This window comes from Phoca vitulina, unplaced genomic scaffold (genome assembly GCF_004348235.1).
Source record: "Phoca vitulina isolate PV1807 unplaced genomic scaffold, GSC_HSeal_1.0 scaffold54, whole genome shotgun sequence".
NCBI lineage: Eukaryota > Metazoa > Chordata > Mammalia > Carnivora > Phocidae > Phoca > Phoca vitulina.
The window spans coordinates 9,275,631-9,294,127 of record NW_022589757.1 but is presented as its reverse complement, the minus strand read 5'-3'; the positions used below and the strand labels follow the sequence as shown (position 1 = coordinate 9,294,127).

Below are 18,497 nucleotides of genomic sequence, written 5' to 3'. Positions count from 1 at the left end.
AAATAAATAAATAAAAAAAAATAAATAAAAATAAAATAAAACTGTTGGGAAGAGCGTCTGTGTAAATAGAGACCAAAATGGAAGTAAATGATATCACTATAGGAAATTATTTTCTTACCAAAACAATGTATATAAAAGCCAGACACATAAGAAAGAGACATTTTGATGAGACCATTTTGTTTCCTGTTCACACTGAGCAACCAAAATTATATTTGAAATCATGAAATTGTCACAATACCCTTGGAAGATAGAGTCCCCAATAATAATAAAACAACAACAAAACTAACATTGACATTAAGCACTATGTATATTAACTTATTTAATTTTTAACAACAATTTTATACAGTATGTACTATTATTATCTCCATTTTACAAATAAAGGGACAGATAACAGGAAAAATGAGAAATCAACAAGACTTAAGTCATAAGATTTTAAGGATCTGGAAATTACATTTTTTTTCCTCTGAAAGAAACAAAGGAAATCTTTTCATGTTTTTTTCCCTAACCCATCCTCTCTTTCCTTTGCTTTTAATTCTTGCCCTTTCTCTATAACACTAGAAGAGCTGCAAACCAAAATGTTCAGAAGTTTCCTGAGCAGTACTTTTACTGTTATTATTTAAACCTTCCACAAATTTATTTAAAAGATAGGCATTTTGATCAGCTGTAATTTCTTCTCTCAAATTCTTTCATTGCCTTTGTGTTCTAATTCAGCTGGGATGCAGGCTTACATAGACATTAAAAACTGTGCAAAGAAAACCAGGAATCCTAAGAAACTAACTCGTGATCAGAGGCGGCACATGAAGAGGTGGGAATACTTCATTGCTGCAGAGGAAGTCATTTGGGACTATGCACCAATAATACCAGCGAATATGGACAAGTGAGTTTTGGGGTGCTTACCACTATGTGAAGGCTCAAGGGTCTTAGATGCATGGGGTGAAATGCCATGAGTTGACAGCTCTCAAGGGTATACATGTATTGCGTTCAGGTCTTGTTGTCCAAATCAATCTGGAATTACTCTAAACTCACCATGGGAACTCAGCAGCATAAGAGTAGTAATAGTAGTAGTAGTAGTAGTAGTAGTAGTAGTAGTAATAGTAGTAGCAGCAATAATATTACTAGTAATACCAGCTACCACTTGTTGGATGCTTGTTATTGCTAAGCACTGTGTGAAACATTTCCTATGAGTTTTACTTTAACTCTCCACGTTAGAAACAGCTTTTAATTATTTTGTAGATTAGAAAAGATGTCAGAGAGAGTAAGAATTTTGGAAATTCAAATAACACTTGAAAAATACTCAAGCTCACTCACAATAAGAGAAGTGCAAATTAAACTCCACTGAGATACTATTTTCCACCTCGCAGACTCACAAGTCCAGATGACATGATCTGTCGGCAAGGCTGTAGAAAACAAGCACTATCATACATTATTGGTGGAAGAGTAATTTGATACAGCCATTCAAGAGCATGATTTGACAATATGCATCACAATTATAAATGTATTTGCTCACAATTATAAATGCATATATCCTCTGACCCAGCAATCTTACTCCGGTAATTTACTATATAGATATACTTGTTCACATATGAAATGATGTTATGTACTGGATATCCACTGCTGCACTGTGAGTAGTAGCAAAGGTTTGGAAACAACCCAAAATGTCCATCAATAGGATATTAGTTTAATAAATTATGGCACATCCATATGATGGAATACTATACATCTGTTTTCAAAAGAGGATGTAAACACTCTCTATGTACTAGTATAAAGAGTTCTCCAAGATATGTTGTTAGATTAAGAAGTCAAGGGAGGAAAAAATGGCAGAATAGGAGGTCCCCTGCTCATATCCCTCCACAGCAATAGTAATTTGACAGCTATCCACAAACAAAAGTACTTCTGTGAGAGCTTTGGGATCCAGGTAGGAATTTGAGAAATTCCAAGATCTTGCAATGGAAACCAAGACCAAGGAGGGATATTTTGAGAAGGCACATCATGCTCAGGTGGTAGATTCACTGACAGTGCTCCCACCTACAAACTTGGCTACAGCCTTGTCCCATTATGGACTGAGCTACAGCCCCACTTGGCCTTGGTCTTGACACCAGCATTATTTGCCAAAGGACCCAGAAGAAGTCACACCTGTCCATGACTCTGGAGGGTGGCCTACAGACCTTGGTCTGACTATGGATCTTAAAGTGGCCCTGTAACCAGCTCCAGCCTTGGAATAGTCCTGCTAGCTCAGGGACTTTCAGAGAGTCACGCCCATCCATGCCCCAGGAGGCTGGTCTGCAGACCTCAGTTCCTCCGAAGATCTTGAAGCATCACTGTAACCCAGCTTCGACTCTCCCAATTGTAGTCTTGCCCACCCAGGGACTACCCAGTGACCTGGTGGGAACCTTCTCAAGGACCAGATGGGAGCTATACCCATCAAAAAACCTAATAACAGCCCTGCCATTTAGAGACTCAACTTTAGATCTTGAAATAAGCCACTAACCCAGCATTAGCTCTACTGACCAAGGTCCTAGAGGCAGTTGCATCTTCCCAGAGACCAGACAGGATCCATGCCCACCTGAGCCCCTGGCAAAAGGCCCACCAACCACAGATACTGCTGCAGGCTCAAAAGCAGCCACATGAACTTGTTCCAACTTCACTCATCACAGAGGCAATCCCAGCAGCCCAGAGACTTGACAGGAGAAGGTCTTTACCTGACAAAATCACTCAGTAAAGACTGGAAGAGGGTGTTTGCTCCTTCAAATGTACATGAACACAAGGCTGCATGAATCACAAAAAATCAGGCAAATATGACACCACCAAAGGAAACTAATAAAGCTCAAATAACCTATGTGAAAGAAATAGAGATCTACAAATTGTCTGACAAAAAATTCAAAATAATCATCTTAAGGAAGCTCAGTGAAGTGCAAGAGGACAGATAGGCAATGAAATGAAATCAGGAAAACAACGCATGAATAAAATAAGTGTAAGAAATAAATAAAAACCACAAAAAATAACCAAACAGAGAACCTGGAACTGAAGGATATAATGACAGAACTAAAAAATTCAATAGAGAACTTCAATAGCAGACTTGATCATGCAGAAGAAAGATTCTGCAAACTCAAAGATAGGTAATTTGAAATTATTCAGTTACAGAGACAAAAAAGGAAAAAAAAAAAGAATGGAAATGAGTGAAGAAAGCTTACAATACCTATATTCACCACCAAAAGAATTAATATATACATTATGAGAGTCCCAAAAGGAGAAGAAATGAACGGGCAGAACGCTTATATAAAGATAATGACTAAAATCTTCCTGAATCTTGGGAGGTTATAGATATACAGATTCATGAAGCTCAAAGTACTCCAAGCAAGATCTACCCAAAGATTATCCTGAGATACATGATAATCAAATTGTCAAAAGTCAAAGACAAAGAGAGAATCCTGAAAGTAGCAAGAGATAAGCAACTTGTCATATAAAAGGGGACCCCCATAAGACTATCCACAGATTTCTTAGAAGAAACCTTGTAGGCTAGGAGAGTGTGGGATGATATACTCAAGATGCTGCAAAGAAAAAAAAAAAAACCCTCTGCCAACAAAGAATAGTATACTATACTCAGCAAAACTTTTCTTCAGAAGTGAAGAGATTTCTTCAGAAGTGAAGAGACATTCCAAGACAAAGAAAAGCTGAGGGAGTTCAACATCACTAGGCATGCCTTACAAGAAATGCTAAAGAGAGTTCTTCAAGTTGAAATGAAAGGACACTAAGTAACAACATGAAAATATGAAAGTATAAAAGTTTCTGGTACAGGTAAATATATAGTCAAATTCAGAATATTTTAATACTGTAATGGTGGTACATAATGACTTTTAACTCTAGTTAAAATTAAAAAAAAAAAACTTTAAAATAAAAGTCTACAGACAAAAGTATTAAAATCACCAGGCTAAAATACTTTGTTAATGGATATACAATATAAAAAGATGTAAAGTGTGACATCACAAATTGGGAGGGAGTAGTAATAGTGTAGAAATTTTTATGCAATTGAATTTAAGCTGTCATCACCTTAAAATAAACTGTTAGAACTATAAGATGTTTTATGTAAGCCCCATGGTAACCACAAGCAAAAACTTCTACCTCTAGTAGATACATAAAAGATAAAGGAATTAAAACCTGCAAATACAAAAAATCAACAAATCACAAGGAAAATAGCAACAGAGGAAGAAAGGAACAAAAGAACTACAAAAAAGTCAGAAAACAATAAAATAGCAATAGTAAGTCCTTACCTATCAATGCTTATTCTAAATGTAAATGAATCAATTCTCCAATCAAAAGATAACAGAGTAGCCAGATGGATAAAAAAACTAAGATCTAACAATGTACTGTCTACAAGAGACTTACTTTAGTTTTAAGGACACACATTGGTTAAAAGTAAAGGGATAAAAAGATTTTCCATGCAAATGGTAACCAAAGAACAGGAGTGGCTATACTTATATAAGACAAAATAGACTTTGAGTCAAACTGTCATAAGAGACAAGGTCACTATATGATAAAGGGGTTAATTTATCAAGAGGCTATAACAATTATAAATATATATGCCCCTAACATTGAACCACCTAAATATATGAAGTAGAAATTAACAGAACTGAATGGAGAAATAGACAACAATACAATAATAGTGGGGGATTTAAATACCTCACTGTAAACAATAGATAAATCATCCAGACATAAAATCAGTAAGGAAACTGAAATTGAATAACACTATAGACCAAGTGGACCTGATAGACATGTAAAGAACAATCCATCCAACAGCAGCAGAATACATATTCTTCTCAAGTGCACATGAAATATTCTCTAAGATACATCATATGTTAGGCCACAAAATAAGTCTTAACAAAATAATATCAAGTGTCTTTTCTGACCACAGTGGTATGAAACTAAAAATCAATAACAGAACAAAAATTGGAAAATTCACAAATATTTGGAAATTAAACACACTTTCTAGAATGGTCAAAAAGAAATCTAATGGGAAATCAAAAAAATATCATGAGACAAGTGAAAATGGAAACACAACATACAAAAACTTTGGAATACAACAAAAACAGTTATGAGAGTTTATAGAAGTAAATGCCTACATTAGAAAACAAAGAAAGTTCTAAAATAAACAACCTAACTTTATACCTCAGGGAGCTGGGGGGGGGGGGGAATGAGCAAATTAAACCCAAAGTTAGCAGAGGGAATGAAATGAAGATTAGAGGAAAGATAAATGAGGTAGACACTGGAAAAACAATAGAAAAGATCAACATAACCAAGAGCTGGTTTTCTGAAAAGATAAACCAAACTGACAAACCTTTAGCTAAACTAACCAAGGGAAGAGGACTCAAATAGTTAAAATTATAACTGAAAGAGGAGACACTACAATTGATATCACAGAAATGCAAAGGATCCTGAGAGACTACTATAAATGATGATATGCCAACAGATTGTATAGTCTAGAATAAATGGACAATTTCCTAGAAATATACACCCTACCAAGACTGAATCATAAAGAAATAGAACATCCGAACAGACTAGTAACAAGTAAGAAGATTGAATCAGGAATCAAAAATCTCTGAACAAAGAAAAACCCAAAATCACATGGCTTCACAGATGAATTATACCAAACGTTTAAAGAAGAACGAACACTAATCTTCAAATTCTTCCAAAATATTGAAGAGGAGAGAACACTTCCAAACTTATTTTACAAGGCCAGCATTATCCTCATGCCAAAGCCAGATAAGGACAATACAAGAAAAGAAAATGATGGCTCAATATCCTTGTTGAACACAGATGCAAAAAGCCTCACCAGAATATTAGCAAACCAAATACACAGCACATTAAAATGATCATACACCATGATCAAGTGAGATTATCCTTGGGATGCATGGATTTTTCACCATGCACAAATCAATAAATGTGATCTACCACATCAACAAAATGAAGGATAAAAGTCATAATAACAAGCCAGTTGATGCAGAAGAAGCAACTGACAAAATTCAACATCTTTTCATGATAAAAACTCTCAACAAGTTAGGTATAGAAGAAATGTACCTCAACATAATAAAAGCCATATACGACAAACCCAGAGCTAACACATACTCAAAGAAAGCTGTTTCTCTAAGATCAGGAACAAGACAAGAGTGCCTACCATTTTTAATCAAGATAGTGCTAGAAATCCTAACCAGAGCAATTGGGCAAGAAAAAGAAATAAAAGATATCCAAATTGGTAAGGAAAAAGTAAAATTATCTCTCTTGGCAGGTGATATGATTTTACATATAGAAAATCCTTAACACTCCACCAAAAATCTATTAAAACTAATAAAAGAATGCAGTAAGTTGCAGGGTATGAAATCAACATATAAAAATTAGCTGCACTTATTTTTTTTAAATATTGTATTTATTAGAGCAAGTGAGAGAGAGAGAGAGAGCATGAGCAGGGGGCGGGGCAGAGGGAGGGGGGAAGCAGACTCCCCGCTGAGCAGGGAGCTCGATCCCAGGACTCTGAGATCATGACCCAAGCTGAAGTCAGATGCTTAACTGACTGAGCCACCCAGGTGCCCCTAGCTGCACTTATTAAACTAAAAACAATCTATCCAAAACAGAAATGAAGAAAACAATCCCATTTCAAAGAAATAAAAATAATAAAATGCTTAAGGAATAAATTTAACCAAAGAGGTGAAAGATCTATACACCAAAAACTATAAGATACTGATGAAAGAAATTGAAGAAGAGACAACCAAATAGAAAGATGTTCTATGTTAATGGATTGGAAGAATTAATTTTGTTAAACTGTTCATATTAATCAAAGCAATCTACAGATTCAATATAATCTCTATCAAAATTCCAATGGCATTTTTCATGAAAATAGAAAAAACAATTCTAAAATTCATATGGAACCACAAAAGATTCGAAATAACCAAAACAATCTCGAACAAGAAGAGCAAAGCTGAAGGCATCACACTTTTAATTTCAAGTTATATTACAAAGCTATAGCAATCAAACAGTATAATAATGGCATAAAAACAGACACTTAGACCAATGAAGCCAAATAGAGAGCCCAGAAGTAAACACAGACATATATAGTCAACTAATCTTTGACAAGAGCACTAGAAATACACAATCGGGAAAATATAGTCTCTTCAATAATTAATGTTGGAAAAACTGGATATCCACATGCAAAAGAATGAAATTGGACCCTTAGCTCTATACACAAAAATTAACTCAAAATAGATTAAATATTTAAACATAAGACCTGAAACCATAAAACTTCTAGGAGAAAAGGTAGGAAGAAAACTCTTTGACATGGGTCTTCCCAATGATTTTTTGGGGTATAACACAAAAAGCACAGGCAACAAAAACAAAAATAAACAAGTGGGCCTACACCAAACTAAAACGTTTCTGTACAGCAAAAGAAACAATAAAACAAAAAAGCAATCTATGAAATGAGAGAAAATATTTGCAAACCATATCTCTAATAAGGTGTTGAAACCTAAAATATATCAAAAAAACTCAATGGCAAAAAATTTTTTAAAAAACCACCTGATTTAAAAATGGGGAAAGGTGGGCCTGACTGGCTCAGTCAGTGGAGCATGGGACTCTTGATCTTGGTGTTGTGAGTTCAAACCCCATGTTGGGTGTAGAGATTACTTAAAAATAAAATCTTTAAAAAATAATAAAATAAATTTTTTAAAAATGAGCAAAGGACCTAAATTGACATTTTTCCAAAGAAGATACATAAATGGCAAATAGATATAGGAAAAGGTGTTTAACATCACTAGTCATTAGGGAAATACAAATCATATCCACAATGAGATTATGACCTCATACCTGTGAGGATGGCTATTACAAAAAAGAGGTAACAGAGGTTGGTGAGGGTATGAAGAAAATGGAACTCTGTACACTGTTGGCGAGAATATAAATTGGTACAGCCATTATGGAAAATAGTAAGAAGGCTCCTTCAAAAATTAAAAATAGGAGTACCATATGATCCAGCAATTCCACTTCTGAATAAATATCCAAAGGAAATGAAATCAATATCTTAAAGAGATATCTGCATTCCCATGTCCATTGAAGCATTATTCACAATAGCTAAGATATGGAAACAACCTGAGTGTCTGTTGATGGATGAATGGATAAAGAATATCACACACACACACACACACACACACTGGAATATTACTCAGCCTTAAAAAAGAAGGAAAGAAGGAAAGCCTGCCATTTAAAACAATGTGGATGAACCTGCAAAACATCATGCTAAGACTCATTCCAGACACAAAACGACAAATACTGCATGATCTCACTTATATGTGGACCTAATTAAGCAGTATGGTGACTATAGTTAATATTTTATACTTGAAATTTGTTAAGACAGTAGATCTTAAGTGTTCTCACCACAAAAAAGAAAATAGTAACTAGGTGAGGTGACGGAAGTGTTAATTAGCTTAATTGTGGTAATCACATATATACATATATAAATCATCATGTTGTACTTCTCAAATATATACAATTTTTATTTGTCAAAATCACCTCAGTAAAGCTGGGAAAATGCAAAAAAAAAAGTCAAGGTGCCTTTTGTTAAAAGAATAAGAGTATAAGAATATTATATTTGCAGTCATATTTGCATACTTATGCCTTATGCATAGAGATGCTCTGGAATTATACATATAAAATTAATGCAAGTGAATATGTAGAAAATATTTAGAAAATGCAGGGAAGGTCAGGGAGGTGGGGTTGATGGGAAAAAAAGTGTGAGTGAGAGCTCTCTATTGTAATCAAAATCATTTGAATGTATTTGCTATTCAAAAAAATTTGAGAAAAAGAGCTAAAAAGGAACTTGCTCAAGATTATATAATAATAATTGATGGAACTGAGATAAGATTCCAGGATTCTGGCAATAGTGTGTGCTTTTTATTGTGCAAAATAAATGCAGAAAATGAGTAAATTCTGTCATGGAACTTCTGTTTTTGCAAACTAAGGCAATAAAGAGGACCAAGAGGAAAAGTGGTTCTTGTTGCTGCCCCAACTCTTGTATCGAGGTAGCTACAGAAGATGGGTGGAGGTGGTTGCTTTTTAGTTGGTACTAGGATTGGGTGGATGGTAGGAGGGTGAGCCCAACAGCACAAAACTATGACTAATAAAGATAGTCAAAGATTCCTAGTGTGGGAATATAACTTTTAGAGATTGAGAAACATCTGGGAAGTCAATAAAGTTACCATAAATTAAGTGATAACGAAGACTTGAGAAAAAATTCACAGTATGTCCTCTCCTTTCTTTTGGACAGATATTTTCCCAGAGATATCTAAGATCTATTCTAGTGACCAGAGTGACAGGAAGTTCTAAGTAGCTGTTTCTAACCATGTCTACAACTTTATCAGTGATGGGAGAGACAAAGGTTTCCAGTTTTCCAACTAGAGAGGAGATATTGGGACTTTGCAAACCACATTAAGAATTTTTTTTTTTTTTTTTTTAGAAAACTAGCATTTTAGCTAATCCAAGAGCAGAACTTCTAAGCACAAAGATTTCCTCATCCTACAGGGTCTTTACTTGAGCAAACGGTTTAATTTTTTAAAAAAATTCATTTCACTTTAAGAAAATACAGATCTCTGCATTTGGATAATTTCTCAAACCAAATTGGAAAACATTATAAGAAGGTTGTCTACACACAGTACCAAGATGAGTCTTTCACCAAACGTTTGGAGAATACGAATATCAAAGAAGATGGGATCTTGGGCCCTATTATCAGAGCCCAGGTCAGAGACACACTCAAAGTAAGTAACAGAAATATAGTACCATGGGAGAAATTAAATAGGAAAGACAGTTTATAAGTACTGGTTATTTGTTTGTATTAAAAAGAAAAATATGTCCATGTAGTTTTTAATTCAAATGCAACTTTAGTTTTTATGTAGTATTTGCTCTGATTTATAGCCTACCTTATCTGAGACAATTTATCAAATTATAAAGGAATAAAACAAAGAGCCAATGTAATTGAAGTGAAGGATAATATGGGGACAAAGAAAATAAAGCCATGGATAAGTATAATGAAACACATGCCTTATGCTCCTATAAGGTTGCCTACAAATTTTGTCCAAAGCTTTCTAGCATCCGAGTAAAATATGTCAGGGCAAGATTCACAGTAGTCATAAAGAAAACGTAATTTCCCTTGACACTTATGGCCAATTTATCCCATGGATCCTTAAAAAGAGGATGCTGTATAATACAGTGGATGGAATCCTTGATAGAATCCCTACAATTGATATAATAAATAAGTTGCTGGGGTGCCTGGGTGTCTCAGTCAGTTAAGTGTCCAACTCTTGATTTTGGCTCAGGTCATGATTTCAGGGTCCTGAGATGGAGCCCGCATCAGGCTCCACGCTCAGCGTGGAGAATCTCTGCTTGAGATTCTCTCTCTCCCTCTGCCCCTCCCGCACCATGCGTGCACTTTCTCTCTCAAACAAATAAATAAATCTTGAATGAATGAATGAATGAATGAATGAATGAATAAGTCACATAGCTTTGTAAAATAATGTTTGTCATTATAGCTGAGAACATAACAGTAAATACAATTGACTATAAACAAGTCATCATTGTGCTCTAGGTATGTAGTTCTCCCATGACTGGTCTCTGAGGGAGGTAAATTTAGATATGATTCAAGAACACTGAGTGTTCTTCAGACAGCTTTCCTTAAATAGATGTCACGTCATCGAGCTTCTAATAGGAAGTGGGCAGCAGAGAAGTAAATGTTGCAAACTTCGGCACGATTCTAGAATGTGGGTAATCTACAGATTAAGGATGATCCAAATGCTTTGGCAATCAACCAACAGAAGATAAGATTAAGGTTTTCTTTTGAAGATTAAGAAGCCTAACTAGGACTCCCGTGTAAATAATGCTCCTCCCTTCACCCCTTTGTGGGGGTGAACTAACATAACTGCACACAAGGACAATTCTGTTCATTTAAAAATAACAAAAGGGTAGAAAGCAGCCTTTCTCTGTTCTTTTCCTTCCCTCATTTCTGATTTCCCCCATCCCTTTTAGGTGCTTTTTAGCAAGTGTAAATATACCTCACTGGAAATTCAGGATCTGGCTATTTGTGTGCCCCTCAGAAGATGACACCAAGGACAGTGTCCTAGGAGATCTGCCAGGCTGGGGAAGGGGATCATGGTCTAAAGAGGAGAAGGAACAGATCTGAAGGCAGATGTGGTCCAAGCTGAGAGGAGAGGGGAAGGGGAACGGGGATCAGTTTGGAAAGAGTGATATATTGTGAGGAAAATGTCACTTCTAAGGGCAGACTTCTCTTTCCATTTTCCACCTTACCATGTGAGTGAAACTGTCTCAAAAGTATCTGCCAGGTGACGGGGAGAGGTTGCTGCTCAGAGAAACAGAACTAGATTGCGTGCACGCACACACGCACCCTCCAACAAGTGAATTTGCAAAACTAACATCCTATATTAATTCTCACAATTGAACTTAAGTCCTGAAATAATGAATTTGAGTTAACTTTGTAGATCGTGTTCAAAAATATGGCCAGCCGCGTCTACAGCATTTACCCTCATGGAGTGACCTTCTCCCCTTATGAAGATGATGTCAACTCTTCCTACACTTCAGGTTTGAATCAGAGTCTGCTGAACGAAACTATTCACCTCTGAGAGGCTGCCATATTTTCCTAGTGTCCTCTTTGCTCAGTAATATAACTTGTGCAGTCAGGTAGTATACAAGTAGGGTATCCTAAAAGTCGGAACCAAACCCTTCTCACTTAGGGATTTTGTTTACCCTAGTGCTTACCAAATATGGTGTTCTTTGTTGGTGCCATAGCGGCCTCTAGTGGAGCAATCTCTAATGGCGACATGTAATCCAAGGTTAAGTGGAGCTTGATAGAAAAATATTCCTTTCCTAATATTAATTGGTTCTAATGAGAACTCACTGTTTGTTTAATGTAATAATTTTGAAAATGAAACAATTTTGACTCTATTTTCTTCCAGACAATTACACCATGATCAGAGCAGTTCAACCAGGGGAAACCTATACTTATAAGTGGAACATCCTAGAGTCTGATGAACCCACAGAAAATGATGCACAGTGCTTAACAAGACCATACTACAGTAATGTGGATGTCACAAGGGACATTGCCTCTGGGTTGATCGGGCTACTTCTAATTTGTAAGAGCAGATCCCTGGATAAGCGAGGCATACAGGTATTCTGTCCACAAACTAAACTTTTAGAAATTCCAGGAACTGCTTCAGGCTGGAACAGATTAGGTCTCCTTGCTAAATAATGGGGCCTCTCCTTCTAGAGAACAGAAAATATTATGTTATCTTCTTTAGAGCAAATGTGACATTTATTCCTTTGTGGGGTTTTTTTTTTTTTCTTGTCTATTTTCATCTAGATTCTTACTCTGGAAGGCCGTTCTATAGTGTGACACCATATTTTCTTTTAGTTTGAAGTTCCAGGTCTTCTGCTGTGTCATCAGCAAGCCACCTAGCCTCTCTTAATTTCTTCCTTTTATCAAATGGGTAATACCCTCCTAAAAAATTTTTACAGGTTTTTTGGGGGCTCAGCAAGATACCAGCTTGTAAAAGTATAAAACTCTCTACCAGTCCTTGTTATTTTTAAGAGACCTGCACTGGGAGAGATAAGAGAGATAATAGTTTGGAGACATAGAATCTGGTGAAGTTGGACCCAGACAATGGTCCATCTCTAGTGAGACTAAATTATAGAGAAAAAAAGTGAACAAAGAGACAGATCTTCATTGGAGAATAATAGTCTCATATTATTAACTTAAAATTCCCAATCAGGCTAAGCTATAATCAAAGAAGTTCATCCTAAGGCATACAAAATAAATATATGCCTAGAAAAATCAGAAATGGACATTTGGAAGACCTTGATTTATTGAGCTATGAAAGGAAACAGGAAGGGAGAAGTAGAAAGCTTTCCTATTGCAACCTTCTGTTTTATCCTTTGCAACTATTTGGAGCATGTCTACTCAATCATTCAGGTTGAAAGGTGTCTACTTACAGAAATAAAACACAATTACAGCTGCCATGAGGAGATGGAATTTTTCTATTAGGATGTTTTAGTCTCTGAATTTTCCCATCTGCTTTGTTTGTCCTTGCATATTACCTTTGGCTCTAACAAGGGCTTTGTACAAAATGGGCTCTCATAAATGCCTGAATTTGTGGCTGCAGTGGCCCCTAGACTGTGCCTCTTTGGTTTCTGAGAAGAACTCAGTGTTGTGGGTAATCAACTGGAACATTAATCACTGAACACCGCACTTTTACCCTCCAGAGGGCAGCAGACATCGAGCAGCAGGCTGTGTTTGCTGTGTTTGATGAGAACAAGAGCTGGTACATTGAGGACAATATCAACAAGTTCTGTGAAAATCCTGAGAAGGTGAAACGTGATGACCCCAAGTTTTATGAATCAAACATCATGAGCAGTAAGTCAAACCACTGTTTTTGTCCATCAGTTTTTCACTCCCGTGCTTAAAGTATGACTGTGCATAAAGGCAGAGACATGGATTAGAATCCACTCACCTCTTATCCTCACTTGCAATCCAGGGATTTGGTGATGAAGTTACTGGGGGATGCTATAGCAATCTTTTTACAGCAAGAGGCCAAAAGCTTGTTCTCCTTAAGAAGTCTTCTTGGTCTCGTGCTCCAAATGTGCATGTACATATATGCACATGCTTTGGGCACCTCCACTCTGGAGGAACAGGCTGAGGGGTGGGAGTGGTGAGGAAAGGGGCTACAGGCCTTGGTCAGTGGTATATGGGGATTTTAGATTGGGTGCAAGGTGAACAGTCTTTATAGCCAGGGCAGAAACAAGGTAAGTAATCCAAAGCTGGAAGGTCAAATCAAACAAAGGCAAAAGGCAGATGGGGAGCCAAGAATCATAAAAAGCCAATCCATGAAGAGGTTTGAAGTGAGCAGTGAGAATCTTGTTCAGAATAGAAGGAATTCCCTAAGCCAAAGTTCAGGCATTTGCTGTGGTTTTCAATTTCAGCACCTAAAGCCACTGCTATGAGAAGTCTAAGAGAAATTTCAATAAGCCAGTTAGAAGCAAACTTTGCCATGGTGGTCAGGGTCCCCACCACTATTCCTCAGAGTCAAGAGCCATTATGATCACCTTCTCTGATAGGTAATCATAGACATGAGGATGACTTCTCCATGGTCTATTCACATAGTTTCAGATGAATTATTGGAATTCTCAGAATTGGCAGGTGCCCTGAAAATAATTCCAAACCGGGAGTTACTCAGCTTTCTTTGCATAATTTCATTTTTGGCAGTGAATCTGTCATAGGTTTGGGCTAGTGAGAAATTATGTATGAGCCACATATATCATTTAAAATTTTCTAGTAGCCATATGAAAAATTAAAGAGAAATATATCCCAAATATTATCATTTCAACACATAACCAATATAAAAATTGATGAGATTTGCTTTCTTTATTTCATACTAGGTCTCTGAAATCTGGTGTGTCTTTTGCACTTAACAGCACATCTCAATCCAGATTATCCACATTTCAAGTGCTCAATAGCCACTGTATTTAGTGGCCACTGTATTAGACAGTACAGCTATAGACCATTTAGAAGAGCCTCCTGAATGAAATACAAACTAAAAACATATTGTCATTTAAGTGTTCACTAGTGCCAGGCGTCATACTGGTATCAGGGCTAGAGTGGGAACGCAGGTAGAGGTGGGCCCTGTCCTCATAGAAATCAAACCTGTGATTTTATTACCATGCCTAGAACCTAAGTAAATAAATATACTGCCGAAAGCTGTGTCCCTTTGAAAGATAGTGAAAATGTGTGAACTCGATACTTGAACAAAAACTATAGACTATCTCAATGATAAGAGGGAGCAATAAAAATTGCCAAATATGCTAAATATGCATGCCTTTTAGGGACATTACTTCTTATTCACCAGCTAATGTGTCAAGATGAATTTCTTATATTATGCTTTTCTTCCAGGTAGAATTATTCTAGATAATATTGTAAGTTGAGGTTTAGACTATTTTAAAAGCAGAATGTGGAAAACAAAGCATTTGATACACACTTGACGAATGAATAAGTCAACGAGAATGAAAGGCTTTCTCTTTCTCCTGATTTTTCTCCATTGGCTAACTTAGGAAAGTAAGTTCTCATTTGGGAAGTCTGAGTTTGATCTAGTCACTAGGTAGACCTGGTGAAGCTTATCATAATCACTGCTTTGACACAACCAAATTAATATTGGGACGTTAATCTTAGGTATAATTAGCCACACGCCCCTTTGTCGGCAGAGGCTTGCATGTTAACAGATTTTACTCTTTTAGCGATCAATGGGTATGTGCCTGAGAGTATACCCACACTCGGATTCTGCTTTGACGACACTGTCCAGTGGCACTTCTGCAGTGTAGGGACCCAGGATGACATTTTGACCCTTCACTTCACTGGGCACTCATTCATCTATGGAAAGAGACACGAGGACACCTTGACCCTCTTCCCCATGCGTGGGGAATCTGTGACCGTCACAATGGATAATGTTGGTAAGAGCCTGGACACTTGGAGAGGAACCTCTGATCTATAAAGGTCTGCTGCAGCTTCCCAAACTATCACAGTTCCTGAGTTCATCTTTCTGATCCCTTACAGGCTTTCCTTTCAATACTTCTCGTGATTTCTGTTTGGGGAATTAATTACTTAAATGGGTCTAGTCCTTTAATGTGGGTTCCATTTTTCCTTCTCTGGGCTAAATGAGAAGGAAAGACACAACAGCAAAAAGATAAGGTATGACTTTGAGGAGGAAGCATGAACATTCAGCCACAAAAGAACATTTCTTTTATCAAAACAGCCTTTTCAGTTTTTAAAGCTAGCCATGACACTGTGGGTTAGTTAGTGATCATCAGATACAGTACCTCGGAGTCTGGCCTCAGAGATGCAGTGGAAAGCATGGAAAGCACATGGGCTTTGGAGTTCCTCCGATGTGCTCTGGCACTCAGTATCTGTGTAACCTTGGACATGTTATTCAACCGCACTGAGCTTCCTTGTATTCATCTCAAAAACACAATCACACTTTACAGGGTTGCTTTGACCATTAATTGTCTTATATACCAAGTGCCTAGCACTCAGCAGACACTCAACAAGTGGTAACGATTGGAGACTCCCCAGGAAATCTGTATGCCAGAAAATAATACCATTTCAAAGAGATTCAAAATTGCCCTGGGCCCATCTGAATCATTTACTGCTTAGAAATATCTAGATGTTTCTTACATCATCCTCCCCCTCACTTCAGTTTTCAAACAAGATGTGCAGCCAACAAGATGTTTATGATATTCAAAGCCCACTTGATTCTTAATTCATCCCTTTTCAAATATATTCTAAAACAGTGACTCTTAAACTATCTGTGCTAAGACTTTTCTCCTAATCTCCATTGATCAATACTTTCAGTCTATATTCTGTTATATGAGATAAGTGCACTGATCACATGCTTGGATGCACAGCAATGTCAGATTGCTAAGCAGTTTTATAACACCTTACACCCAATTTCTCTCCATATGTCACTATAGGAGATAATTAACAGTTCCCAGATCAGCAGTGACCCACAGACCACACTTGTTATCCCTGGCTGAAGTTCGTTGAATATTATCTGCCACAATGGATCCTAGGGTTTTTATATCTTTTTCTGGGCTTAGAGCTCTCTGTTTTCTCTGTCTCTCTTCTGTAGGTACTTGGATGTTAACTACAATGAATTCCAATTCAAGAAACAAAAACCTAAGGCTGAGATTCAGGGATGTTAAGTGTATCCGGGATGATTATGAAGACTCATATGAGATTATATATGAACCTCCAGCATCTACAGTCATGACTACACGGAAAATGCGTGATTCTTCAGAAAACAGGGGTGAAGAGGTTGATGCTGACTATGATTACCAGAACAACCTGGCTTCATGGTTAGGAATTAGGTCATTCAGAAATTCATCACTGAATCAGAAGGAAGATGAGTTTAATCTTACTGCCCTAGCTCTGGAGAACAATTCTGAATTCATTCCTCCTAGTACCAATACAGCTGTTAATTCAAATTCCTCTTCCCTAAGTAACATTAGCAGGCTTATTGTCTATAACTTTGCAAAGCCTCAAAAAACTCTTCCTCACCCAGCAGCCACCATAGCTGGTCCCCCTCTGGAACACATTGGCTTAGACAAGAACTCAGCTCTCAACCGTTCAAAAGCAGAGCATTCCAGCCCTTATTCTGAAGACTCTATGGAGGATCCTCCACAGTCAGATATCACAGGGATAAGTCTACTTCCACTTGATGCAGAAGGATTCAGGAGTCAAGAACATACTAAGCATAAGGAATCCAAGAAAGGAAGAGAGCACACAGCAAAGCATAGGTTCTCCCAAGTGGGATTTTCAGCACATAAAACTGGGAGACATTTAAGCCAAGGCAACTCTTCTCCTTCCAGAATGGGACCCTGGGAAGACCTTCCCAATGATCTGTTACTCTTAAAACAAAAGAATCCATCCAAGATTTTGAATGGGAAATGGCATTTGGTGTCTGAGAAAGGTAGTTATGAAATAGTCCCAGAGGCTGATGAAGACATGGCTGTTGATAAGCTGCTGGACAGCCCCCAGAATGCCTCAAGGACTTGGGGAGAAAACATCCCTCTCACAAACAAGCACAGAAAGAAGAGTGGCCACCCAAAATTTTCTGGAATTAGAAATAAATCTCTACGAGTAAAACAGGATGGAGGAAACAGTGGATTGAAGAAAATCCATTTTTTCATTAAAACACGAAGAAAGACAAAAGAGAGGCTTGCACACCATATTCCTCTATCTCCAAGGGGCTTCCACCCTCTAAGAGGAAAGGCCAATACCACATTTTCAGATAGGAGACTTGATCATTCATTGTTACCCCGTAAATCCAATGAAACATCTTTTCCCACAGACCTCAATCAGACATTCCCCTCTGTGAATCTTAGCTTGTTAGACTCACTTCCTTACCATAATCACAATCCCTCAAATGACACCAGTCAGACAAGCTCCCCTTTAGATCTTTATCAGACAATACCCCCAGAAGAATATTATCAAACATTCCCTATTCAAGACTCTGGTCAAATGCACTCCACTACAGACTCTAGCCACACATCTCCTCCAGAGCTTGGCCAGATACTTGACTATGACCTAAGAAACAAGCCATTCCCTACTGACATTGGTCAAATGTTCCCTTCCTTGGAACCTGAAGCCTGGCAGGCAACCATTTCTGCAGATCTCAGTCAACCAAACCTTTCCCCTGATCTCGACCATACAACCCTTTCTCCAGACCTCAGCCAGACAACATTTCCTCCAGACCTCGACCAGATAACATTTTCTCCAGATCTTGACCAGACAACCTTTTCTCCAGACCTTGACCAGACAACCTTTACTCCAGACCTTGACCAGACAAAACTTTCCCCAGACCTCGGCCAGACAACCTTTTCTCCAGACCTCATCCAGACAACCTTTTCTCCAG

General features: G+C 37.4%; 1 protein-coding gene across 3 annotated transcripts in view; it reads left to right on the top strand.

Moving 5' to 3' along the window:
- The window catches only part of F5 (coagulation factor V), a 70,784-nt gene that overhangs the window by 28,603 nt on the left and 23,684 nt on the right, over positions 1-18,497 (top strand). For all 3 annotated transcript variants that reach the window (XM_032389352.1, XM_032389351.1, XM_032389354.1), the window contains 7 exons: positions 712-877; positions 9,611-9,788; positions 11,523-11,622; positions 11,997-12,208; positions 13,300-13,450; positions 15,325-15,537; positions 16,713-18,497. The exon at positions 16,713-18,497 is cut by the window's right edge and continues 1,057 nt beyond it. In XM_032389352.1, coding sequence (XP_032245243.1) covers positions 712-877; positions 9,611-9,788; positions 11,523-11,622; positions 11,997-12,208; positions 13,300-13,450; positions 15,325-15,537; positions 16,713-18,497 — 2,805 coding nt within the window. The remainder of the gene's footprint in view (positions 1-711; positions 878-9,610; positions 9,789-11,522; positions 11,623-11,996; positions 12,209-13,299; positions 13,451-15,324; positions 15,538-16,712) is intronic.